The following is a 26,189-nucleotide window of genomic DNA, read 5'->3' on the forward strand; positions in this document are numbered from 1 at the left end:
ACAATAAATTTGCCATTAAGTAAGTAGATGGTACCTTGGCACAGTGTATAAGTTTACTCGACAAGCAAGAGCCGCGGCGAGATGTGTGTAAATGTTTGTTTTATATAATTATAAGTGGCCTACCTGATCAGTGTTACCAATTTCCTTACTTTAAGTCTAATATTAAGACTGTGAGGAGCCCTTCAGTGTGGCACGTACATAGTGTTGAATACGGTCTCTGTCACTAATTTGATGGAGCATGCTTCCTTGCCTAAGGAGTAGAGTCGTGGATTGTCACGCCGGAGACCTGGGTTCGATTCCTGTCGAGGCGCTCAATGTCTCATGTCGCTAGTTCGAGTCCAGCGCGGGCACATTACTCCTTCATCTACGGATTTGGTGTCGTTGACCACTCCAGGTGAAAGTTATTGGGGAATGAGACACTCCCTTGGAGCTTTAGAATATGGGCCGTGGTTGTCCTCAGGGCGAAGACATTGTGAGGGGGGAGGGGGACCACTTACATGTAGCATAAAAGTGGAGAGTATAGGTCATCTTAATATACCTCAAGATAGCGGGAATTTCCCTTCGGTCTAGTGGTAGGATGTTTGCCTTAAGAGCGAGAGGTCATATGCATTTCAGCGCTATTGAGTGCCGTTTTAGTATATATTTATCTTAAAAATGTGATTTCATTAGTTTGAATTATTGATTATTTGAGTATTTTATCGATATCAATAATTCGAATTAATGATTTCATTAATTCCCCATTTTTTAAACTACCCCCTAAGAATGTCCGAAACGACGGTTCTCGTGGAATGTGGCAATTTTCAAATGATCGGTAAATTAATTCGATTTAGTGATTTCATTAATTCATCAAGTGATATAAATCGAATTAGTGATATCTCATTTTGCAGATTAATACTTAAACGGCACCAGATACAGACTGGCAGGTTATTTTTCATTATTCCTTCCTACTACACGTTACTATTTCTGTTCAAGGAGTTACAAGTTCGTGTGAAGTTACAATGTAGGACGAGTCAACAATTTATCTTTTGTTGACATTTGGTTGTCTCCCCTTTTCGAGGTAACTACCGTTAGTGATCATCTTTTTAATTTCAAGGCTCATTCTTGAATCTTATTGTTGGTTTAAAGTTTCTTTTATTCAGGAATTTCAAAACATATATAGTTACAAAATTGAATGTACAGAATAGGAAATAGAAACAAGTGTCTCAGACACTTATGTAAATCTATCACCTTATAAATCATAAACAGCAAATATATTGAGGATGGACAACATATTATTGGCCATATAAGACCATATAATAACAATGAATAACAAAATGTTTAAGCAAGGAGAAGAAAAGGAAAAGGGTAAATACTTGGTGTAGATTTTAAGTTGTTGATACAGACAACTTGACTTTAAGTACAAAAACATGCTTATTGTTGGCCGTGTAGGTAAGAGAAATTCGCGTACTAGAATCTAGTTATGCTAACGTAATACTTAAGTTTACATAATTACATGTTATTACAAGTGTATTTTTTCAAACAAAACTTAAATTTATGATTGTTATACTTGCAATAACTTTATCGAGCCCCACATACATCTTTTTTACGATACAACTTCGTTAAATTTTCGTTCGGTGGAAACTGCGTGATTCGTATCTTCGTATTTGACTTTCTTCACGTGATTACTAGCGAAGGTAGACGGGGTTATTTGAAATCCTCAGCTAATAAGGATACAATTATTAGTGTGGGCATTGGATATGAATACTAAAATAAGGCCGGGAAATAAAACATCATGAGAACGGATTTAATAATATATTTGTATAAACAACCAATTTCCCTACGACTGTATACACTCAATATATATATTAGAACACCATAGCAATTGTTTTTATTGACAAACATTAGGCCTACCAGCTGACTTAAAACATATGATGTTAGTATATCATTAGAATCTAGTTGATTAAACTTTACATGTGTTTGGCTACGGGGAATATTCATCACACAATTGCATTTTATTATTCTTATTTTTTATGAAGTCTTGTAAGTTCTTGGCAAAACAGAATTTTTAATACTTTGTCGTAGATAAGAGTGTGAACATCCGGTAGTCTATTTTATTTATTTGTTTATTTTCACGTAGATCTAAATTATTGATTTAGATGTATTTATCAATTATTATTTTCTCAATTACGACGACCGAGACAACATACATGTATGATATATTTTTGTGCGTCATGATAGATTAGTCCTATCTATTGGCTTGTACCTATATTTTTTTGATAGAATAATCCCCGCTGACCTGACAACCAAAGCCTATCTTCATATTGATTAGAGTTACCTCCCCTCTACCAAGTTGGCGTTTGGCGGGAATACAAATCAAGATATAAACAAACAGACGTGGTGAAGATAGAAATGCTACGACAAAGCCTAAATGAAGTACAGCATGGTAGTTTTATACTCAGATTTTCAATTTATGTCGAAAATGAGCCGATTGCAATCATCTAAATCCGACTTGCAGCTTAGATTTAGGGTACGACTTGCATCCATTCCTGGGGAACCAGTTTTGACGCATCTTGCAAATTGCTAATAACAGGCAGCACATACTCGGAATAACAGTTTCTCCAAATGAAAGCATGATCTTCTGAAGCAATTCTGCCAATATGATAGAGTATCTCATTTTCTATCAGATAACTTTTGAATTTTCGTCTATTCGCGACTTGTATTTGTCAGATAAACATACAATTTTGTCGTCTATTGTAAATGGGCCTAAAAACAGATTTCAGTTACTATTGTCGTCATCGTCATTTTGACATCGTAGTCATATGATAACTGAATTTAAACTTGAAACTCTTTTCAGAAAGAAGCTGCCTAGAGAACAAGCTTCATGAACAGCGAGCCAAGAGAAGAGGATTGGAGCAGGAACTGGAAAAAAGTGAACATATTTGTCATCAATTTAATACCGCTGTGATAGTGTTTATTATCAAGAAATTGCCTGAATTAAAATTAATTGTGTATGTAAACAAAAATTAAGCCTGAGGTAGCCAAATACTCTTTATATTGTCTCGTGAATTTGATCATTTAACTGTGTGCTTGGAGTTTATTTTTCATTTAAAGATTTTCATGAGATTATTCCTCTATTATCAATTTCTCCAGACTAATTTTCCTTATGCTCTAAAGCTATTTCTATTAAACTTCTGTTTTTGGCACACATGACCAGTGACATTTCCTAGGATAGTGTTGTTGTGCCCTTCCATTTTTTTTTCTTTTGGAGGTTTTTGCCATTTTGTTTTTTTCTGTGTTTTTTTTTTCAGAAGTTTTAATCTATAGACACTATTGGGAATTTTTATTTTCTTTTGTGGAAAAATAAGGCTAAAATACATCGGCCCATCTGGAATGAGTCTTTTTGTGCTTCCAGTAAGTTATATTGGTTAAAAAAACACTGTTGTTTGTATTAATTATTCATGATGCTGAAAGTATGAACCATCCTGTGCTGTTGAAGTTGAAACTCTGGATGATCTGTGCCTTAAAATTATGTTGTTCATTGATGATCCTTGTTCTTTTATTCAGACAGCACATCTTGCATGAGTTTTCGTATTTTTTGTATTTTTTTTTAAATCGGCTAGATAATATATTTTAAAGTTATTTTATCCAAACCATGCCTTTCGAATGAAAAATTATGTTTACGACTTTAAGCAGGTCTAGAGCTATACTCAAAAAAGATATGCAAAGTTGGTAAATTCTGTTGCTGTCTTCTTTTCAGCCAAGGTCAAATTAGCACAAATGAAAGATCTACACACTAAAAGGACAGGTAATTTTACAAATTAGAGATGAAAATGTTTAAATTACTCAATATTAGAGATAGAAATTACCCAGTACTGTAATTTGAAGAAACAAAAAATTGAAAATATTAAAAACAAAAAACATTTATGTCCAATTATTTCATTTTGAAATATCCAATAATGATATGTATGTAGTTGATTTTAATGATTTTACATGAGAAACCAGATTGTACATAAGAAAACAATCAATCTGATCTTCATATTGTATGTACTTACCAGTTGTCATTTGATTTTTTATCAATGGTCAAAATTTTCTTTCATGTATCAATAGCTGAGGTCATTAAGCCTGACTTTATAAAGGTATCTTAATCTAGATATATCATACACATGCATTACTTTTAACTGTAAACAGCTAGACAGAACTTTTTTTAACAAATTTATATTCTATTTTAGAAATTTCAAAGGTTCTCCATCATAAAGTTGGCCAGTTCCAGACATTAGCTAACAGGTAGGTGTAAAAACATGCTGTGTTTTAAAGAAATATATACATTCCATGTTATTGTAAGTAATATCATAAAATACTAGTAATGACCTCCTTCTGAAATTAGTATATGTACTGACTTTTATTGCTCTTAAGCTTATAATCAAATGCTTATCTGTTTGAATATTATCCATGATTTTGGTCACAGAGATTAATGGCAAAATTCGCAACCAAAGGTCTGTATACAATGTATATTTATTAAGTATCAAGCATAAAGGCTGTATTTATCTTTGATTATTACATAGCTACCCACTAATGACTGGCTTCATATTCCATCGTACAGAGATTATATTTAACTTAGCCTAATCCAGCTAGTTTTTAGAGATAGGCAGAAATTGCCCAATACTTGTAATATGTAAACACCATGAGAGATAATTTTCATATGTTATATTCTACAATCAAGATGCATGTAGTACATTATTTTCAGATCTTAAATTCATTTTGATGTGATATTGATATAATGTTTCAGTATCACTTTTCCACATGATTCATAACTTCGTTATAACAATAACATAAGTCTCTTGTATGTGAAGAAAAGCAAAAAAAAGAAACAGAAAATAGTACAGCTGTAGACTAGCGTGGTGCTGAAGCTATCAAAACCATGATGGTGCCTAACAGGAAATCTAGTTCTCAAAAAGAATTTTTCTCTCTCAGTATTGAAGAAGAAAATCAAACTAGACGAAAAACCATTGCGGAGAAAAATGGACAAATAGCATCTCTGAAGGAGAATCAGTTAGAGGAGATGTGAGTTTATGATATTCATAAAGTGTAGTAAAGTGAACATTAACAATGTGTCATATCAATTACCCAATTAAAATTGTTTATCTTCACTGTTCAGTACAGTGTTATTATACTTCTTCATAATTAAATACATTTTTTTGTAGTATCAGTGTGTATCTTCAGTATAAACTAATGCATTGTTGGTGTTAATTAATCAAATCTAAATGATTAAAATCTGTTATATGGAGTCGGAGACCTAGTATATAGGTCTCTGTATGGAGTACATTGTACTTCTGTATTATAATGATAAATGCAATTATGTAAGCATACTATTCATAATACATGCACATTTACAGTTCATATTTTGTCTTTGAAAATTTCATTTGATATAGAAAAACATTTGAAGAAAACTTGGCAGTCATTGCAGACAAACTGGTTGCTGCTAGAAAATTCTATGTAGGTATTAAAAAAAAAAAAAAATACTCAAGTATGCTCTGTATGTGTTAATGATAATATTTAATCAATACATTTTGTTTTTCTTACTAAATAATAAATATTCTTAAAAAAGTAAACTATAGTTAAATTACTGGCATGCTTGTCAAATTTTCAAATATGGGCAGTGATATTGAATTGGATGGTGAAAGTTAACATTAAATTATAATTGTCCTCACAACCTAAATGTGCTGGCAAAAAAGGTGTCCTCACAACCTAAATGTGCTGGCAAAAAAACGGCTGAGTTAAGTTAAAAAAAATATCTGGGCAGCTATAAACCTAAAATAAAAGACAGGAAAAGATACACATGTATAGGGATGGCTGACAGGTATGGATCTTTTAGTTTTGATCATCATTGATCAAGGTTAAAAGTCAAAAGTCACTTAATTACTTTCAAGAGAGGTTGGGGGGTGTGTGAGCCCTACTCCTATAACATAAGAGGCCGCTGTTCGGCTCTTTTTCTATCGGATATGGTTTTACCGACTGCGACAGCGCCTGTCAAAAGTATCTTGCCGTGTAAAACCTCTAAAATTTTTGGAGTAGTGTGAGCCCCTGCTCACTTTGCAGAAATAATCTTTTCTTTTTCTGGTATTCATTTAGGATGATGGCAATCTAAGCCAGGAAATATCAGCAATTGAGGAAAGAAAACTGCAAATGGAAAGTAAAGGTAGATTTATTTTTAAAATTTTGGATGCATGTAAAACTCTACACTTTTAGATGAAATTATAATTTAGTATAATTTGTGTAGTTTTGTGTTTTTATATAATAAATTGTAACGTAATGATTATATATAATTTGTATTAATAATTTTAAAATTGTTTCTACAGAAACTAAGTAAATTAATTTGATTGTATCATGTACATGTATACATGTGATTATTGCCTTATTCTAAACTGATGGTAGCAGACTTTGAGGATGGAAATTCTTCTCTCTTTTTTTTCATTTTTTTTTTCATTTTGAAAACGTGCAGGAATGGGTTATGTAAGGAAATTGCTTAAAAACAACCTGTTAGTTTTGATAAATATCAAGGATGGTTGTTTGAGTTATAGACAAATCATACATAAGGTGTCAGATTGATGCATATTATTGGGTGTCCGATAAGACGTGGTTAACTGACTTGTGTGTGTTCCATCTATAGAATCTGTAGGGTGTCAGATAAGTTAAACTGACCTGTAGATCAGACAGGATGTTAGATAAGTTTAAACTGACCTGTAGATCAGACAGGATGTTAGATAAGACCTGGTAAACTGTTATACTTTGTGTCCCATACCTGGTAAGGGTTCAGTTAAGATCTGACTGTAATATCCCACAGGGTTCAAGATGAGACAGGTTAATCTATTTTTGGTTCTACAGGATATCAGATTAGACAAGTGAAATCTGACTTGTATCCCTCACAAAGTGTTAACTCGATCAGGCAAGTTAATCTGACGTGTGTGTCCCACATGGTATCGGATAAGGCAGGTTAATCTTGATTGTGTGTGTTCCACAGTGTGTCTTATTAGGCAGGTAAATCTGAGTTGTGTTCCCCAACAGGGTGTTAATTGGATCTGGCAGGTCAATTTGACTTGTTTGTCTCACATGATATCGAGTTAGACAGGTAAAATCTTGATTTGTGTTCCCCACAGGGTGTTTACTAGATCAGGCAGGCTAGTCCGACTTTAAATTGTGTGTCGCACAGGACGTCAGATTAGACAGGATAATTTGACATTTGTGTCCTACAGCATGTCAGGCAGGACAGGTTAATCCGACTTGTGATCCCCAACAGGGTGTTAACTGGATCATGCAGGTTAATCCGACTTGTGTGTACACTTGTGTTCCACAGGGTGTCAGATTAGACAGGTTAATCTGAATTGTGTTCCCCAACAGGGTGTTTACTAGATCAGGCAGGTTAGTCTGACTTGTGCGTGTGTCCGTCAGGGTGTCAGATTAGACAGGATACTCTTGACTTTTGTGTCCTACAGGGTGTCAGATTAGAGCAATCTGTCATTTTCCCACAGGGTGTCAGATTAGACAGGTTAAACCGGCTTGTGTGTCCCACATGGTGTCAAATAACTCTGATTAATTTGGCTGTCATATTGTCTCACAGGGTGTTGGATTAGACAGGTTAATTGGACTTGTGTGTCCCACAGGGTGTCAGATTAGACAGGTTTATCTGACAGTCATTTGTCTCACAGCGTGTCAGATAAGATGAATATCATGTGTCTCAAACACAGTTTAGTCATCAATACAGGAAGTCAATAAGTGATGATGTATTCATATATTCGATGCTTCCTTCCTGTGTGGATTTATGTTTCTCGGGAAGCTGAGAAACACTGAAACAGGCCGATCTTTGCTGCAGTGGTTGTGTCTTGGGTTTGACACTTCACCCTAATTGCTCTGGATGGCATGTATCTGGCCTCCTATATGTTGTTCAGTGATGTAATCACCGACTACTACAAATAAACCTCACTTCAAAGTAATCCTGGATGTTCAAGCTACTTATGAAAACATATATTTCATACCAAAGTATGAAATATGAAAAATATTCCCCAGAAAATGTGTATAGAGAGGGAAAAAATATGTTTCCAGTGTTTGGTGTACAGTCACATTTCTTCATTTTTTTAGTTGGACAACACTAAAAGGAAACATTAAAAGTTTTGATAAACAGTACTGATTATACAAAACTTCATTTTGTGTTTTAATTTTAACATTATCTTGTAATTCAGTGTGGTTGAGTGGCACAGTTGTGACATGCTTGTCTTTGATCTAGTTGGCCGGGTTCCTTTTTCATGATAAGTTCTGGGGTCACCTGCCTGACCAGGTGGGTTTTCTCCAGATACTCTGGTTTCCTCCTACAGTAAGACCCCTCACGCACAACCTGGGCCAACAAGAGTGATTGGTATAAGTTGGTATAATATATACAATCTTTTTAATTTAGTGTAGTCTAAAACATGAAATTGTTGAAATATTTGTCTACAGCTGCAGATTTCTATCAAGAAATGATGGCACTGCAATCAAGTTTTGAGGAAATAAAACTTGAAGCAAAAACTCAGGAAGATCACTTCAATGACAGCGGGATTGACATGGATACAAAGAAAACAATCAAGTATGTACATTATTTAAATTATAGCTCATAACTTAACTTTTACATGTACATGGTGTGCGAGACTTCAGTGGGGCTATACTTGAGCTCGACTAATCAGAGCAAAAACTTTGTTCTTTGTCAAACTGAAATCCCCCTTTACCAGGCATGTTGGACAATAATGCATTTGTATACAATGCATATATAATGAGTATGTGATGAATGTCATTCGTAGTTCTTTGATTCTTTTAAGTACACTTCCATCAAGTTATATATAGTCAACATGTGACTGCACTGTCATAAATTGAAAATATTCATTTATATGAAAGCCAAGAGCCTGAATGATATCTGGTGTTACACCTCAAATCAAATGTGGTTAGGAAAAAGGAATTAATATAAGCTTTAATCTTGTTTTCCAATCCCAAATTGTAAAAGATGTATGCATACTTGAATGAATTTTGATTAAAGTATTGTTAAACTAAATATTGTTTAAAAAAGATCAAAGTTCATAGTCTGAACCTCAATAAGTAATGCACTGCCACATTGTGCGGAGTTGATAGATTTTTTATGTGTATTGTTTCAGTAAATATTTATTTTACATTCAATTCAGGTCACTGTTCCAAGTTGAACATGAGCTAGCCTCCTCAGCACTACAGAAGGCTGAAGTAGACCTACAGGAAGACAAGGAATCGCTTGATAAACTCAAAGTGTAATTTTACTGTAAAACATGAAAAACTATTGACCGAAATATTCCGAACAATATCTATTATTATTTATTTAAAAACTATTTAAATGTGTGATCAAATTTACCATAGTCAAATTTCACAACTTGTAATATTAAAGATATTTGTAACAGGAAGAATTGTTAAGTGGATGATTTCTCACTGTATATATAACAAAGGAAAAGCTATTACATATTAATCACTGAAGTATTTGTTGTTTTGTTAAACTTGCATTTAATTTGTTGTTTCCAATAAATGAGTTATTGATGAATTTTTATTGCACAAGCTTTTTTATGGCATCAGTTGTACAATGTATCATTTAGACAGTTTTTCCTTCATATACGGTATCTTTATACCTTACATATAACTTCAGTGATTTTGATTTGGGGGGGGGGGGGGGGGGGAAGAGTTATGAATATCTGGGAATCAGATAAAATCATCGAGTGTGAAAAGTTTGAGTTTGAACTTGCCTTAAACAGTTATAAAATGACTTGAAATGATGATGCAGACGTAATGACGGATGACATTACCAATTCAGTTTTGTTAAAATTACTTGATGAAAGATGATTACTGTGAGCTGTGAAGTTTCAGGAGAAGCTTCAAAATAAAGTTTGTAGAGAGAGGATCACATAAAAAAAACTCTATTGATAACACCAGAAACAAAACTGACCTTTACAGAAGTTACCTAAAAATAGAGGTTCATAGTTCATGTGTATCCTCAAATAATTAAGCTTCCTCCCCTACTGGGGCCAGGAATTATTTGTGAACGTGACTTTTACCTTACTTATTAGAGGGCAGCGATTAATTTGAAGATAACACAGCAATATATAATGAATTAATGTGCATTAATCGGGAACCAGAATTTTTGTAATGCAGGTGGTTTTTAAGGCTGGTTCAACCTTGACCTTTGATTGATTATAAGCTAATATTCAAACTTGCCAAGGTCAATATGTCCAATGCCAACAAACTTGTGCAAGTAAATTGGACATTAAAGGAGATAATCCTAAGACGTTCACATTGGGTGGCACGTACAGTGGTAGCCCTATGCCTTTTACCTAGCTACACAGACGGCTGGGTTTAATTTCCTGATCACATGAGGAAAGGTATAGGGCGACACCTTCCTGACCACTTTTCTCCGGGTTTCCTGGTTTCCCCCCGTAGTAAGATCCCTTGCGCTCCCCCGAACAGGTTTAATATAATTTGATATAACTTGCTTCACAATTGTCATGGGGAAAAAAAAGGGCAATGAAAAATAGTGACGGGATAACATTATTCTGCTCCTTTGGAGGTTGGGGATTATAAATATGTAGCATTGATAATAAATCTATTCATATTATATTACAGTGACATTTCTAATAACTACTGCTCAGGAACTGACAGTATTCTTAAGTTAGGATATTACATGTATGAATTGTTTCAAATAACCACTGATTTTATCAAAAATGAAGAGTCAGAATTAATACAATATTAAAGGGAAATATTTTTCCATATATTTATTATCATTGTATTAATATTTCACAATAATTTTCATACTGTACAGATTTTCACAATGTATAAATTAAACAGTGAAATGTGCCAATATATAGATCTCTGTAAAATGTATTTATAGAACTTTGTAAATCTGTAGAAAAAAAAAGAAGACAATATTGTCGACAGTTCAAGGATTTTAGCACTGACAAAAAAATCCAAAACATTAGTCTCGCAGGTTTGTATATCACATGATAAACTATAGATCTGTAGATAATCCAGCAAAAGTAACACATCTTAAAATGGAAATTCTTCCTCGCTGAATTTCACTTTGAAAAAATAAACTGATGGCAGCATATAATTGTACAGCACATCTGACAAAATTATCAGATTGCATAAAGTGATATGGTTGGTTTCAAAAACTATTAATGTAAACGAGTATGAAAAAAAATTGTATTTTAACTCGTCTACTGTTAAATTTCCTGCTCCTGGTTTTCTGTACTCATAGTTTTGGAAAGTTTTCTCCTCAGTTACATCAAATACATATGATGTCTGCTGGCACAATATTAAAAATCAACAAATATCACAGTCTCTTCAATATGAAAATGTAGTTCTTCAAGTTTTTATAGATCCTAATTGTCACATATCTATTTAACTGCTTGATTTTTTCCCGAAGATATCGTCTAACAATCGCAGGTAGTTGATGTTTGACACCGCGTTTTTGTCCTGTTTGGTGCCGCTCCAGTTGGAATCGTCAGGCACTGCTTTGTGCTGCATGGGAGGAACTGGTGCATCTCTCCAGTTCATGCTGTTCACTAGCTCTGTGTATTGTACTTCTCCCTTCTCATTGGCTGGGGCACTAAAACACAACCAGAGCACACTCGGTTAATTTGTGGAAAAAGTAACCAATTGGTTCTGCTTGCTTGCTCTATCAGGCAATATTACGAATATACATTTTATGAACATTTTTACATTTCATGTACATTGTATGTGACTGAACATAATTTGATCATGAAAAGTGATTTATTTTAAATCTTGACATCAGACACCCAGGGGAGATAACTTTTCATATCTACAATAAATGATCACATTTCGAAATAATATCTTATTTCCCAATAATATTTATGTAGAGAACCTTTTAATAAAATGCATTTCCTTGTTTTAGGGGGTAGGGTGTATAAAAATGTTTTTATACTAGTTAAGATATACATGTACATGAATGTTTATTTTGTGTACTGGAAATTTGTACATTTCTAACATTCAGAATATATTTTGTTACTTACATGGCCAGTGTGGCTCGGATGATGTCATCTGGCAGTGGTACATGGTGAGCGTGGAATACTGTCCGTACAGTATCCACATCTAAGAAACCAGTCCTGTTGAGGAAGGAAATCATATTTATAGCTTTACCATTGTTTATATTATAACAACATTCAAATATCAATCTAATTATACAGTACAAGGAGGTAGTCATTAGAAATCATACATAGTGTTGTCTTACCAGTAATATATATTCATTCAAAAAAGATTCTAGTTATGAAGTAATATGGAAGTATTAAATCAAAGAAACCAGAAACAATATGTGTCTTTATCATTTATTTATGGAGAAGAAACAATGACTGTCTCCAAGTGAATGTTTCTAGCACTGTATACACCCTACTAGTCCATCCTACTACATGTTTTCAATTTAAATGTTCAGATTTGAAGATATCACTTACTTGTGCTTGTCATTTTGCATGCAATCTTCCACGAGTTTGGCAAAACCCTCATAGTTCCTCTTCCTCAACTGCTCCTGTGTTATAGCCACAAGGTTGCGTGCATCGACTGTGTCCTCACCCGTCTTCTCTGCATAGTATCGGGCCAAGGTCATGACCTCCTGGTCAGTCATTTCTGGATTAACTTGGCGCAGCAATGCCACCAGCTGGTCATAGGTGATGATTCCACCACCGCTGGGGTCATTCTTGGCGAAGAATGATCTGACCTCATCTGGGGTCTTTCCTAGAATGTTGCCAAGTCTGGAGACAATGCTTTCAATACTGGACTTGCTGAACTAAAATATGAAAGTATAGATAGTGAAGCTATAATTATCATTTTAAATTTTCAGGGACAAGTTACAGTATCAATCATGATAATGGAATTATAGTTAGGATGTTTAGAAATCATAACTTATATTTGTTTCTTTGTTTATTTATTTAATTATAAGGTAGTGTCTTGAGTAGCTCATGTATAAATCATCTGTCCACACCAAAACTAAAACTGTCCCTAGAATGATTACCTCAGCAGAGTGGGCCTCCATGTAGTGGAAAGCGTACTCGTCAGCATCAATGAGTACAAACTTGTGACTGTTGAAGGTGACACAGGTACCGACGAAGAGATCCTGAGACAGGTAATACTCTGACATCCTTGTGCTGTACAGTGGCTGGTTTGGCTTCTTAACTCGCGACCTCTCAAGGAACTTCCCTCCAATAATACCTGTCCAGGATGATAAAAATATATTGTTTACATCTTCAATATAAATCAACCAGACCAAGGTCTGTTTACTGTTTCCATCAAAATCTATTCTACAAAAGCAAACTCTACAAACCCAGACTCAAATCAGATATCAATACAAAAGCGTATATAAGGTAACTGACCAGAATTCCTGACTGGGGGCTCAAACACGAGAATGGTGTCATCAGACAAGAAGTAAGAGATGATGAATCGACGGTCCATGTCAATAGGCTTGGTGGTGTTCATCTTGGCCAGGAAACGCAGTACGTTGCTATCCAGACCACGACGGTCCTTCTCCATGAATTTAATGAAGTCACGCTTGGGTGGTTTTGGAAGTAGACCCATACATGAACAGAGGGAGTCCTCCTCACTGCCCCAGCCATTGTAAGGTGGAAACTCTTTCTCAAACCTCATATAGTTGTCTTTCTTGTATGGTACATCTGTGAAATCCGCTGAAAAATAAGTAAAATGTCAACACCAAAATTAGAAAATAGGTTCACACGTACAACTTATATTTACAATGTAAATAAAATGAATTATAATTATTAGATATAGAAATCGAGTTTAATAAAAAAATGTTCTTAGTATTTTCCTAACACACATGCACCAGTATGTGTTTTTGTTATTTGTAAAAAATTCAGCTAAAATAAATACTTGAATAGCTGTCATTGTTTAGCAAGTGCTGACATCAAATGAATTTATGTTATTTGATATGCTTGAAATTCAGGCTTTTTTCTCACTGGTTGGGTTGGGGTCTTTATGTCTAATTTTGGAAAGAAAATTGGTGAATTGGGAATGATTTTTTCAGCAAATTTTGGGAATTTGGCTTAAATATGAAATAACTTTAATTATTCAGAAGGCGGCCCATAATAATGGCTACAAAAATCTCCTAGAAAAAGCCCTGAAATTCATTGTAAATTTAATTCTGATCGGACACAAAGATAAATTAATCTACTTGCAAAACTAACATGTCAGGTAAGCAATATGGAGAAACTTACCAATGCCATATTTGGTTCTGTAGTACTCCTTAGTAAAATCATCACAGTCACATAACATGATCTTCCTGCCCCAGACATTGAGCACTGACCCTACAGTCAGGTCTTTGTCATTGTAGAAGTGGGTGTGTACCGCTCCGGTCTGAAAACACAATATAACAATATTGTATCTTTGATGTTACTTTAAAAAGTCTTAAATGTAATATCTTAACAGTTTATTACAATTTTAAATAAAAGTCAGTCTTAATTGACCAATTAAAACATGTCAACAAAGTTTTACTCAATTGAAATTGTTTAAAAAATTATTTTCAATAAATATTATTATTTTATCAGAGTTAAACCCATACAATAACTTATCTAAAGACTTGTTAATACAATACTATATTGAAGTTTTTAAAAGGAGGTGGTGATTTTTTAGATATAGGGATTGAACAGTGTTTTTATTGTGTTTAAAGTGGTATGAATGCAATGGGATAGGACATATTCTATAAAGTGTGTTTTTTCATGTGGTTACTGCAATCTGTAAGATATACTGTATCTGATTTCTTGCTACATAAACCAATGAGAAAGATTTGTTTACCTTCAAACTGTCTAGGATGTATCTGCCTCCATGACCAGTGGGACCAAACACATTAAGTACAGTACGGTCCGTGACTTCACCAGGCTGTCTTAGAGATTCAATGTTCTTTGGAAGCTTGCCCCTCCTTAGGAACATGGGGACAGCGTCCCGTCCAGAGTTTGGAGGAATAACCTCGCGGATCTCAATAGTGTCATCAGCAAGGAAGTAGTGGAGGACCAGCTCCCTGGGGTCACCAAACATGTTGTCCGTGTCATCCCAGTAGCAGAAGAAACGGAGAACATGACGATCGTGATCAAGGAACTGTTTGAGTGTGTCGTGTTTCTCATAAGGTCTCAGTGGCTGCATACTTTCATCCATCTGATATAAAACAACAGTTAAAGCAATTGACTTATAGCACTGCCATTTAGTTAAACACAACGACAAAAAATATTGAAAAAGAATATACACTGTATTCAATAAATTATGTAGATATAGGTTTATTGAAAAAAGAAAATATTTGAAGTAGGAAACCGAAACAATGTTACGTCTGATTTTTTTTACAATTAATCCCAAAATTAAAACCAGAAAAAAGATTGCAACATATACATGTACACCAGTACTTACAGCTTTTCTGTATTTGGTGTATGGATCGTTGGGTGATGAATCAGGTCGTTGTACACGGACACCAAGTTTTCTCAGGAAATTTTGAGTAAAATCATCACAGTTTGTTAGTTTGAAAACTTTGGAATACAGACTGATTTCCTTTCCTAGGTTGAAATCTTCTACTGTGTAGCATTCATCATCATTGGGTGCTGGTTTGGGAATTCTGTGTCGTCTTATTAATGTTCCTGTTTAAAAGAATTTCTAGTTTGTAATATAACACAAAAATTTTGAATTCCATACCGATGGCAAAAACTTTATATTACACATAGTTCTGAGTATAGATCAATTTAACATTATACTCCTGCTAATATACATTACCTACATGTTAGTCCTACGGTATTAAAGTACACATTGTATATAATTTTATCATAAAAGTGGAAATGAATGATATTAGAAATAATCATGATGAAAATAAAAATATATTATTAATTAAAGATTTTCCTCAAATTTTAAGTTTATTTACTAACAGAGTCAGTTATTATGTGTACTTTCCAGATTAAATTATTTTTGTAAATGCTGAAGGCAATAACATTTTATATTTACCTTGTGGAACACCACTGTTCTTTGCTCTTGGTTCAATCACCTGGATGGAATCATCTTCAAGGTAGAAATAAACTTTGCAATTCCTCACTCTGTATTGTTCTTCTCTCTTCTCGTGCACTGCCTCTTGGAAGTAAGCATCAAAGCAAAGGACCTGTCTGTCAAAGGCGACCCATGCTGGTACATTGCTGCCCTCTCCACTTGGGTACATTGTGTTCCTGGGTTTCAGTTTCTGTCCCCTTAATGGCTCTCCTCCTATACCTGGCTTATCTTCGCCAACCAGCATGGACACTTCATTTTTGTATCCAAAATGGTGGGATTTGTGATGTTTAGTTTTTCCAAGCTATAAAATTTAAATTGGATTAACGAATTAGTATTGTTTGTACATGATGTTTACAGGTTAGTGTACATTGTATACCATTAAATAATTTCTGTTTCTTGTAAGGTCTACATAATAATAAGTTCATAACCCACCCCTTTTCCTCCTATTTTTAAAACTTTTCTGACACCAAGGGCATTCTATACAAGACAATATTTTTCAATATTCAGCGTTGTTGGTGTACGTGAACGTGCAAGAGAGACGTCTTAATGAGTTCATAAACGGATGTGTTTTATGAAAATAAGAACATGGATTGTAGAAACGACTTGTATGTTGTGATCGGTCTAAAAAATATTCATGTCTAACTCGTACTGAACGGGCAGTGTTGTGCCTTGCATTTCAATATCTTTTATATTTAGTTTTTAAAATAAACTCAAGCATTATGAAAAATGAAAATGAACGTGCAATTACTTACACTGTTATTAAATGAGTTCCCTGGTAGGAATGGCAACGCCATCTTGATGTAATACTCTGTCGATCTTCACTATTAAACACTTCAACAGTCTACCCGAGAACCATAACAGATGCACACAAGTTGTTAGTTTATCCGGTTACCAAGGTGCTGTCCCGGTATGAATGTGCTTCCGCGATCATAGTTACACTAGTACCATGCTTTCTTTGGATGTATTCATATTATTACTTCATATTCTGTCAAATAATGATATTTATAAGCTTAAAATAAATACGATGGTAATTCAGCTGTTTTGATGTTAAAACTAAATTGAAATATAGGTATGAACTATATTACAGTAAAATATTCCATATTCATACACTACCGGAAATAAAGGGCGATAATGCTGCTAGGAAAATTTGAAGGGAGCAATACATTGATGTATTTGTTAAGATTTGAACACAGGGGCTCGGTTTCGAGCTTTTGAGTAATATATGACATCAGAGGCCTACACCATGACATCTTATAAAAATCGGGGATATGTGGAGTGTGATATATCGGAGAATATGCATTTCATGAATTTATTTTTATTTTTGTTAATAAACAAAAAATAATTAGATAGAATCTAGACCTGTGTTGTCGTCCACTGTGACGTACATAGTGTATGTTTAACAAAACTATTAAAAAAAGAAGTGATCAAACTCGTTTATAATTTTATAAGGTTTCAGAATATATAGTCTATGACTACTTAATTTGTAGTGTTGTGGTTACTGAACTGATATCATATGCTACTAAGCCGGAACCCGAGCCCCTGTGGATTTGAATACATATTAACATTCTAGTAATCTCAAAAGATGGTGTTTTTTTCAAGAACAATGAAGGTATATTTTCACTATATACAGGCAACATTTAAATCCCTGAGAAACATATATTGTCAGAAGCTTCATTAAATTGACAAGTGGGTTTTCCGGGGAATCCCCGTTTAGGCCTAGCGTTTCTAAAGGCCTATAGGCAAGACGAACAGTCGTTAACGTTGGTTCCCTTGTATTTCTGGCTCCAGCCCGGTCAGGCCCCACGTTTTTTTTCGAAATGAAACAGTAACTTATTTCATTTCTTATTTTGATAACTCGTGTATGGTTTTCCCTTTTGTATTCATAGACAATATTTTATGACTGAAAATTGGTGTTTTAGACTTTTCAAAACTAATGCGTACGCTTGTACATTTCAATTTTTGATAAATTATATTTGATCACTACTTTCTTACGGTTGGTTTTATTCGTAGCCATGGGAACATATTTTTATTGCACTGATGGAATTACGTACATGTATGTTTCATGAGTAAAATATCGTTTTATAAACCCGGAGACGTATAATACGTCATACTTGTACGTTACTGATAAACTTGAGTGAATATATATAGCTATAGGGTTTCTTTAAACATGTTATTATCTACGGTAGGGTTTGCCCTATTTCGTGTTGTTAGATGTATGTACATATAGCTGAAGTGCATTAAATACAAACATATTTTTTAACACCACGGTGAAAGTTATGGCGCGGGAAGGATGTTATAATTAAATATTTTTGCCTAGGCAAAACTATTTAATTATGACATCCTTCCCGCGCCACATAGAAAGTACAGTATATATGAGAAAAAGAAAAAAAAAACTGCCCCTTAAACTTATTCAGTGTCGTTTGTTATCAAGTTTAGTTTAAATGTGATTTGAAAGCTAAAAAGATGTACCAATGGAAGGATCTTAGTATTGATAAAAAAAGATCTTCAGCAATTTTCGGAAGATAAAAAACAGCGAGCCACGTGGTAAAATAATTTACCCAGCTATTTTAGATACGGAGAAGGACAACATTAACTTTCGACTACTCATACAAAATGAAAGTACAGCTGTAGTTTCCTTATATTTGAAGTCCTTGACTAAAGGATGTGATCGTAAATACTTCCTGTTTTACTCACTGTAGTTATTTATACGACATATGTTTCCCGTTCACAAATAATTCATCATGTACGATATTTTACTTATCATTTCCAAGTGTCTATATATATCACCCACTGTACTTGGTAGATAATTTATAATTTACGAAGTATATTTACTTGTACATCCTGTCTATTGATTGATATAGGAATTGTTTCGGTATATATAAACTTACCGTTAAGTACTGAAAAAAATAAACGATATAAATTTGAACTCTCATGTGTACTTGTTTTTAAATTTACGATATACATAATTTTCAATATGTGAAACATTCCGATCTATAGCCCATTTATCTTGGAACTTTTGGATAGATTTAAAATGATATACAGTTATTTGTTACAACGGCTTTGCCACCCCATACAAGCATTCGTATGTTGTTTTCCTGTTTAATTTTATCTTTGTCCACTGTTAATGTACAGAGAATCATACACCGAGATCCCTTTTAGGGTAACATAACTATTTAAAATTATTACGATATCATGACGTGTAAAGATCAATTTACCTAATTATCCGTCAAAATAAATCATTTCTACAACACCAAATTATATAAATCTAGCAGTCATATCAAATTTTTGTGCGGGTATTTTTTTTACGGCTACTGATTTCGGTATAAACGTTGTCTTGTTCCAGATTCTAGTTTTTTAATGGTTTGGGTAGACAGGTACCTGTCTCTAGAATATACAAATTATACATAGATTCAAGTTTTATGATTTTCGAACTAGGGTGCGATTCTAGATTATCTGCCATCTAACGAATTCAGTTGGCATTTTCTTTCCAACAGTATGGGAATGTCGACCTGTCTGGTTTTATAGTTTAGGATTAATTTGTCCTATTGGTGGAGACTACTACATGTTGTAATGATCGAGTACTAAACCTCAGTTCGGGATGATTAGAGAGGTATCTTGTCCTTCTGGCTACAAGAACATGTGAGCTTATTACCGATAAATGAACTCATAATGACATAATTAACACCAATCTATCAGATAAACTATAGACATCAATATCCTTAAATGTAAGATTTAAGAAAAAAAACTTCTTCATATACTTTATCCTATTAAAAGTTGTTATTTCCATATGCATTGTATATATTGTGTTACATTTCCAAGTATCCAAATAATTTGATTGTCATAACTCTATTTCCAAGTATCCAAATAATTTGATTGTCATAACTCTGTCTTCTTGACGTCTGCTTCTATGTAGGAGACAGGAAATTAGTTTTTTTACCGTTGTTTTATTTTCGATGATTTTGTGCACTCCCGGTGTCTTAATGACGTAGCAGCAAACCACCGATCCTCCAACAGTTTGCCATGGATAAAATAAGCGATACTGGAACAATACGTATGACAGGCGCAAGTATTCGTAACACCTACCCCGTTTTCGCTGAGGATATTTACAGAATTTGTTTCATTAACCCGTTAATTAATTCGTAACAATCCAGAGCAATCCGTTGAAAGAACTCAACAATAACCTTCATTAGAATGTCAAATTCTCAAGTTTTATAATTACGCCTGAAATGAAATTTAGATGTACAAGGTCCGATTGATAAGCTGTGAAGCTGTGAGCCTCATATTGAAGGATTTGAATTTTGCCGGACATATTGTATTATTTTTCAACATACAATGTATTCCCATTTAGTAGCCATACACTTATGCCAGCGGTGTCTAAAGGGCCTAAATGCTACGTTTATATTACACTGTATTCCCTTTCTTGGCTACTCAGAAAGCCATCCTCTGCATGACTGCATGTATGACGTCGTCATCGGACTGAAAGTGGGTGCCTGAAAGATCTATTTTCAGTTTTGGAAAGAGAAAAATGGATGATAGAGCGAGATCAGGTGAATAAGGTGGACACTCAATCAATTTAAAGCCACAACAGTACATGGCAAACATGGCAACGACAAACTCTTTCACTCTAACAATAACCGATTTTGTCCATTTTGCAAAAGCCGCTTGTCTTGTTTATTTTGATTGCTACTTTGCCGATATAAACTAACCTTCAATACGAGGTTCAAAACTTATTAATCATCCCTCGTATATACGTGACTGATTATTGAACGCTCTATTTTCTGATATACATTGGATATTACCGTGCACGAGATCGTACAAAATACCTTAGAATGTAATAAGTTGATATAACTATATGAATATGACAAATCAGAAAGCACTTGCGACATGTTTTTATTTCAATAATTATTAAGTTATTTTACTAACACTAACAATGGAAATACAATTTTCGATTTATTACTGAGCGACAAGTTAAGCACAACAAAATAAAATACTGTAATCATAAAAAAACTAGATAGTAAATCTTACTCAAAATTGATCACATAAAAGGTAACATACAACCAAGTATAGTTGAATAGATTTGCATGACAAATTACAATGACTATATGACCAGAATCCGGTTCTATCAACTTTCCTTCACCTAAGGAACTCTCTTATCAAAAAACAAACAAAAAAAGAAAAGATAGAAAACAAATCCATAGGAAAGAATTTAGTTGGGGGAAAAGTCTTCTAGTTCAGGAATTTTCGTTTAATAATACAAGGCTTTCATATGGATAATTTAACATTACAGAAAGTCTTTAAGATAAGGTGAAGCTTTAAGATGAAGCTGGGACTAAATGTTCCGCAAGCGTAAGCGTTTTATACTTCAATAATGACAACCGAAACGCAAATCCACAAATGACGTGATATAGGTAATAAAAGGTTTGTAGTACAGATCAATAGTTTGTTGTTATTAGATAAACTTTAACATTGTATGTAACACGTTGATGCAGTTTGTTGCAATGATTATTTAACAGAGTAATCGTTTTTTTTATAACCTTATCTTAACTGATCCTTCGTTAGCAAACCTTTTTGAAGCACCCTCCTGAACAGTCACTCACGTTGTCAGAACCACGAAGATTTCTAGCTATATTCCTTTATAAATTTAATCCAATTAAGGAATTTCTTTTTCTTCAGTTAGACCTCCAAATAAGTTTAATTACTGTAAACGTGGTTATTTTCGCGGTGGGTTAATTTCGCAATTTCAAAATGTAAACTATACGCGTGGGGTACTTTTCGTGATCGATCAACCTTCGTTTGTAGTTCGAGACTTCGTAAATAGATATTACATGTAAAATGTAAACTATACGCATGGGGGAAATTTTCGCGAACAAAAGGACTCCGCTTAATTAGCGTATATTCCCCCTCGCGTAAATTTCCACGTTTACAGTAAATAAAAATGAGGTGATTAATAAACTTTGCAAATGAAAAACATATTTTAAGGTATCACGCTTTTGTTGAAACCAAACAGATATGAACAATAATGAGAATGAGATATCCTAATTTCACAATTCTGAGAATAATTACGACTTGGATTGTGAAGGAGGAAATAAAAACACATTTTCATGTTTGATTAAACGATTATCCAGTTTTTTTATCATAAACGACACTACCGTTCTCGGAGAGGCATGAGCTGCAGTCTGCAGAATACTATCGATATAGTCCATGCCTTTGACAGACGTCACGTGTGCACAAGATGGTGAGAGCCAAGCATGCGTTGCCATCACATTTTGACCATGCTTTATAGAGGTCAGTACCAAACCACACGAATAACACGTAAAGGCATCACCACACCCCGTATAGTTAAACCCAGCCTCTGCTATTTCATTGATCAGCTTCTGTCTATCAAACGACTGTGCGCTGCCTTCTGGCATTTTTTCAAGGGAAAATGATTCAAATGATTTTACTCTAGCTTCAAAAGTCCTATACGTCTCATTAACAAGATTTTTGCCCTTTCGAAATGACGTTTTTGCATTTTTGATAAAATCGTCTGTCTGATTCTGCCTGACAAAAGGACACAGCTGATTGAGTGCAGCATGCGTGACCCAGGGGTTGTCATCCTGTCGCCAGCTGATCACGAATCTTCCACATGCGAAACAAGTAGTAAACAGAGGTGCCCCACTGAAGAAAAATCCTGCTTTGGCAAGTGATTCTGTCTTTGGAACCAGATCATTTTCATGGAATACCGGAAATGAATCATATCGCGTTTTTTCGTCGGCATAATCAGGGAATTTGATGGCATGGTTCGGTGACTTCTCGGTAGTGATCTGGTACCTTGTTTTAATCCATAACTGTCTGATGTAATCCTGATCAGAAAGGCGACCGTTTAACGTGCACCCGAGAATAAAAACTACTCCTGCCCGTCGGAGAGTAGAAACGTCCATTATATTTCCACAAAGAGAAGCGAAAGCACTATCGAATTCCGTAAGGTCAATATTAGTTTTGATTGTATCTTTGTCGTAAATTAGACTAACCGTTGTATTGGGTGTACATAACATAGAACATTCGCCGCACACTTTAGTAATACCCAAAGAACTATGTTTCTGACTGTGCTTTAGAAATTCGTCCATATCTATACGAAGGACTTCGCTATTAATCTCCACGATGACACCATAAACGTTGAACAACATCAAAGGAAGATCCAAGCCATGCTGATGTAGGCTTTGTGTTACATTCGTAGCCCCAAGAAAATGACTAAAGGATGGCTGCTTGTAACGTAAATGCCGTATCAAGTGTACCTGCCATCCATCATGTTCGGAATCTACTATCTTTGTAGATGCAAGACAGGCCAGGTCATCTTCAAGGAAAAGAGAACTGTTTAAACGCAAACAAACAACGTTGCTTTTCGATACCCGACGTAAAGCTAATGATGGAAAGTATGAGAGGATGGAGTGATTTCTAAATGGAATAGACAGCATGAACAGAATTTTATCAGTATGATCTAAAAGATATTCAAAGTTATGGAATATTCTCTGTTCTACAAAGTTGTCTTCAAGTGTGAAACATTCTATGCCGTCGTCTGTTAAGAGGGGCATCAACTCCTTTTTGACAAACTCCAAGTCATGGTCATGATAAACGACGAATACCTTAGGCCCCCGAACGTCAGCTGGAAGAACTAAGGCGGTGCTATCCTCAGGAGAAAAACTTTCCCTGTTTACAGGTAAAGACGAAATATATGACCCCATAGCAGCACTGGTACTGTATGCTGGTCACTAGTCCAGGTTTTCTCTGTAAAAATATAGTATAACAATGTTTTAAACGTTTTAAACAGTGATTGGTACAATATTTGGTAGTGTTTGAAACAGTGATTGGTACAATATTTGGTAGTGTTTGATACAGTATTTGGTACAATGTATAGTACAGTGTTTTGTAAATTGCTTGGATCATTACATAGTGCACTGTTTGCTATCATACGTGTACAATCACTTATCAAACATTTAAAGCGTTTACATCTGCAAAATTGGCAACAAGAAATCGACTGTTATTATAGAATACTTAAATTAATTATTTATGTATTTGTGGTTCAGTTGGTCTTGATTTAAGTAAGATTGTAATACCTAATAATTTGAAAAGTATCTGTCATCAATATCTGTTAGACACATAAATTTCAAACAAGCAAAAATGTTTTCGGTTTTTGTTTTTTGTTTTTTGGTTTTCTTTCTCGTTTTTGTTGTTGTTGTCTTTTAATTCCACTTTATATTCTACGTAGCTTACATCAGCCAAATGAAAGGGAGATGCATAATATATGATGACCTTAGTCCATATGCTATCTGAAGAGTATTAACGCCATTCATTATTATTGTAAAAAAAGAAGCTGCAGTGTCGTACAACCTCTGTTTTGAAATGCTAAATTTTAATGTATTAATCATATAAATGTATTCAACGATACCCGGAAATTTTAATATTGTTAAAAGACGTTTATATACCAATCACATGTCATAATATGGTATCGAATGGTGCTCTTACCATTGTAAAGTCTAATAATTGATTTTGATAATCGTGTTAGCGCAAACCCAAATGCAAACTCTTGTAGAATGTCAAGCTGGGCGTCTCTTGGTAGTTTTGACAGGCGCTTGCGATTTTTATGATTCTGCTTGTTTTTTTTCATACTGCTCGCCCTACTAAAACTAATGTATACCAATTTTATAGTGTCCCTGAAACTCTTGTGATATGGAGTATAATGACGATATCAGAGAGAATTTCGGAATTTGATTACAGGAATATAAATTATTAAATTTGAAATTAGTTTTTGTGACTAGGCAAACTATATAGATGCACGAAAATATCAAACACATTTTGATGAAAATTATTTAATGCATGCATTGAAATCAGATTTTTGAAAACAATACATTTAACAAATTTTTTAGAAGCAAGAATCAGTAAAGCATAGACGCCTTAATACTAAAATTTCAGTCTCTTAATAACTAGTTTTGTTACATCACTGACCTTATCGGTTAACTCAACCACGTTTTGTGTAAACAGGAAATTCCCACTCCTTTAAATAGAAAACATAATCACGCTTCCGGTTCGGTTGACTAAACCGGCTATTGTTAAGCTTGAATTGTTCGTCGTGTATGTAGTGTATTGATCGTCTTGGCGTATGTGTTACTACTGTAACCCTGACTGAGCGACTCGTCATGTATTTGTGTACTGTATAATTTATTATTACTTGCACAATACACATAGTTTACCATTGACAATGCTATTAAAACCAAATTTTAGACAACTAGTTTATACCTATATCAATAGTTACCAGATAAATCAAATTTTAGACAACTAGTTTATACCTACGTCCATAGTTACCAGATACACGAAATCCAGCTTCTGTCACGTTTGTAAACTACCGACATGGCTCCCCGGTTATTATGTCTATACCATGCCTGCTTTACGTTCAAAATAGACAGATATCTTAATATTGTACCGTAGCTAACATAGTCTTAAAGCTTGACAACATATACTTACTTTTTTGTAGCGATGTTCCAATCCCGATTATAATGGTATGTGTTCATCCCCTCGATTATTTGGATGCCATACACCATCATGATTAAAATAATGTTAGATATTTCACAGAAGTAGAAATGTAAGGATTAAACACGGTCGATATATATTTCCTCCTTTCTCGATACAGACGTGTCACAGTCTATAGAACACAAAGGGCCTTCACGTTATGTTGACAGTAATAATTGGCAGATAAAAATGTCGATAATGCTGAATGTTAAACCAGGTGTAACAGTGTATGACACATACAGTTTGTAAACGGCGTTGCCAGTTATATATGTATACCCACTATACCACTCCATATACATATAGCCAGTCTCGCCTGTCCTATGGATTGCATGCATCTAAATATAAATCGTCTGTTGTTGCAGCTGTGAACTCCCCAGCTTAGATCTATGTCAATCTTATATCTTTTTAAAGAAGTACATTTTATTGTGACTATATTTTCAAAAAGAAGAATGGCCGTGAAAAATATTTTGTTTGGAATATATACAGTGGCTATTAAAAAAAATTATGCTGAGATAATTTCATTTTTGAAACACTTCCTATTTGTAAGGAAATCCTCTGGGTACTACAGAAGGCGCGGTAAAATAAGGAACGCATGTTTT

The 26,189-nt window shown here is 34.3% G+C and overlaps 3 protein-coding genes across 3 annotated transcripts; 1 reads left to right on the forward strand and 2 right to left on the reverse strand.

Moving 5' to 3' along the window:
- Positions 1–165: 165 nt before the first annotated feature.
- On the forward strand, positions 166–9,593 carry LOC117342031. The gene is made up of 10 exons (XM_033903994.1): positions 166–394; positions 2,260–2,422; positions 2,834–2,908; positions 3,737–3,784; positions 4,209–4,263; positions 4,951–5,040; positions 5,409–5,472; positions 6,109–6,175; positions 8,467–8,593; positions 9,180–9,593. The coding sequence occupies exons 2-10, from the start codon at positions 2,389–2,391 to the stop codon at positions 9,280–9,282; spliced, it is 663 nt and encodes a 220-aa protein (XP_033759885.1). The 5' UTR covers positions 166–394; positions 2,260–2,388; the 3' UTR covers positions 9,283–9,593.
- Positions 9,594–10,761: 1,168 nt separating this feature from the next.
- LOC117342032 (EF-hand domain-containing family member C2-like) lies at positions 10,762–16,970 on the reverse strand. The gene is made up of 10 exons (XM_033903996.1): positions 16,800–16,970; positions 16,009–16,348; positions 15,427–15,650; positions 14,824–15,180; positions 14,247–14,385; positions 13,392–13,700; positions 13,034–13,230; positions 12,477–12,808; positions 12,042–12,134; positions 10,762–11,617 (listed from the first exon to the last, which is right to left on the reverse strand). The coding sequence occupies exons 1-10, from the start codon at positions 16,839–16,841 to the stop codon at positions 11,410–11,412; spliced, it is 2,241 nt and encodes a 746-aa protein (XP_033759887.1). The 5' UTR covers positions 16,842–16,970; the 3' UTR covers positions 10,762–11,409.
- A 3,950-nt stretch (positions 16,971–20,920) lies between these two features.
- LOC117342035 lies at positions 20,921–25,934 on the reverse strand. The gene is made up of 2 exons (XM_033903999.1): positions 25,546–25,934; positions 20,921–23,811 (listed from the first exon to the last, which is right to left on the reverse strand). The coding sequence occupies exon 2, from the start codon at positions 23,766–23,768 to the stop codon at positions 22,107–22,109; it is 1,662 nt and encodes a 553-aa protein (XP_033759890.1). The 5' UTR covers positions 23,769–23,811; positions 25,546–25,934; the 3' UTR covers positions 20,921–22,106.
- Between the last annotated feature and the right edge of the window lie 255 nt (positions 25,935–26,189).

Source organism: Pecten maximus, chromosome 14, assembly GCF_902652985.1.
Source record: "Pecten maximus chromosome 14, xPecMax1.1, whole genome shotgun sequence".
NCBI classification, from domain to species: Eukaryota; Metazoa; Mollusca; class Bivalvia; order Pectinida; family Pectinidae; genus Pecten; species Pecten maximus.

Coding starts and splice junctions, on each gene's coding strand:
- LOC117342032 (XM_033903996.1), bottom strand. CDS start 16,841: ATGGCGTTGCCATTCCTACCAGGGAACTCATTTAATAACAGT. Junction 15,181..15,426: donor ACACCAAATACAGAAAAGCT/GTAAGTACTGGT, acceptor GTTTTATATCAG/ATGGATGAAAGTATGCAGCC. Junction 11,618..12,041: donor ATCCGAGCCACACTGGCCAT/GTAAGTAACAAA, acceptor GTTGTGTTTTAG/TGCCCCAGCCAATGAGAAGG.
- LOC117342035 (XM_033903999.1), bottom strand. CDS start 23,768: ATGGGGTCATATATTTCGTCTTTACCTGTAAACAGGGAAAGTTTTTCT.
- LOC117342031 (XM_033903994.1), top strand. CDS start 2,389: ATGCTACGACAAAGCCTAAATGAAGTACAGCATG. Junction 2,423..2,833: donor CCTAAATGAAGTACAGCATG/GTAGTTTTATAC, acceptor AACTCTTTTCAG/AAAGAAGCTGCCTAGAGAAC. Junction 5,041..5,408: donor GAGAATCAGTTAGAGGAGAT/GTGAGTTTATGA, acceptor CATTTGATATAG/AAAAACATTTGAAGAAAACT.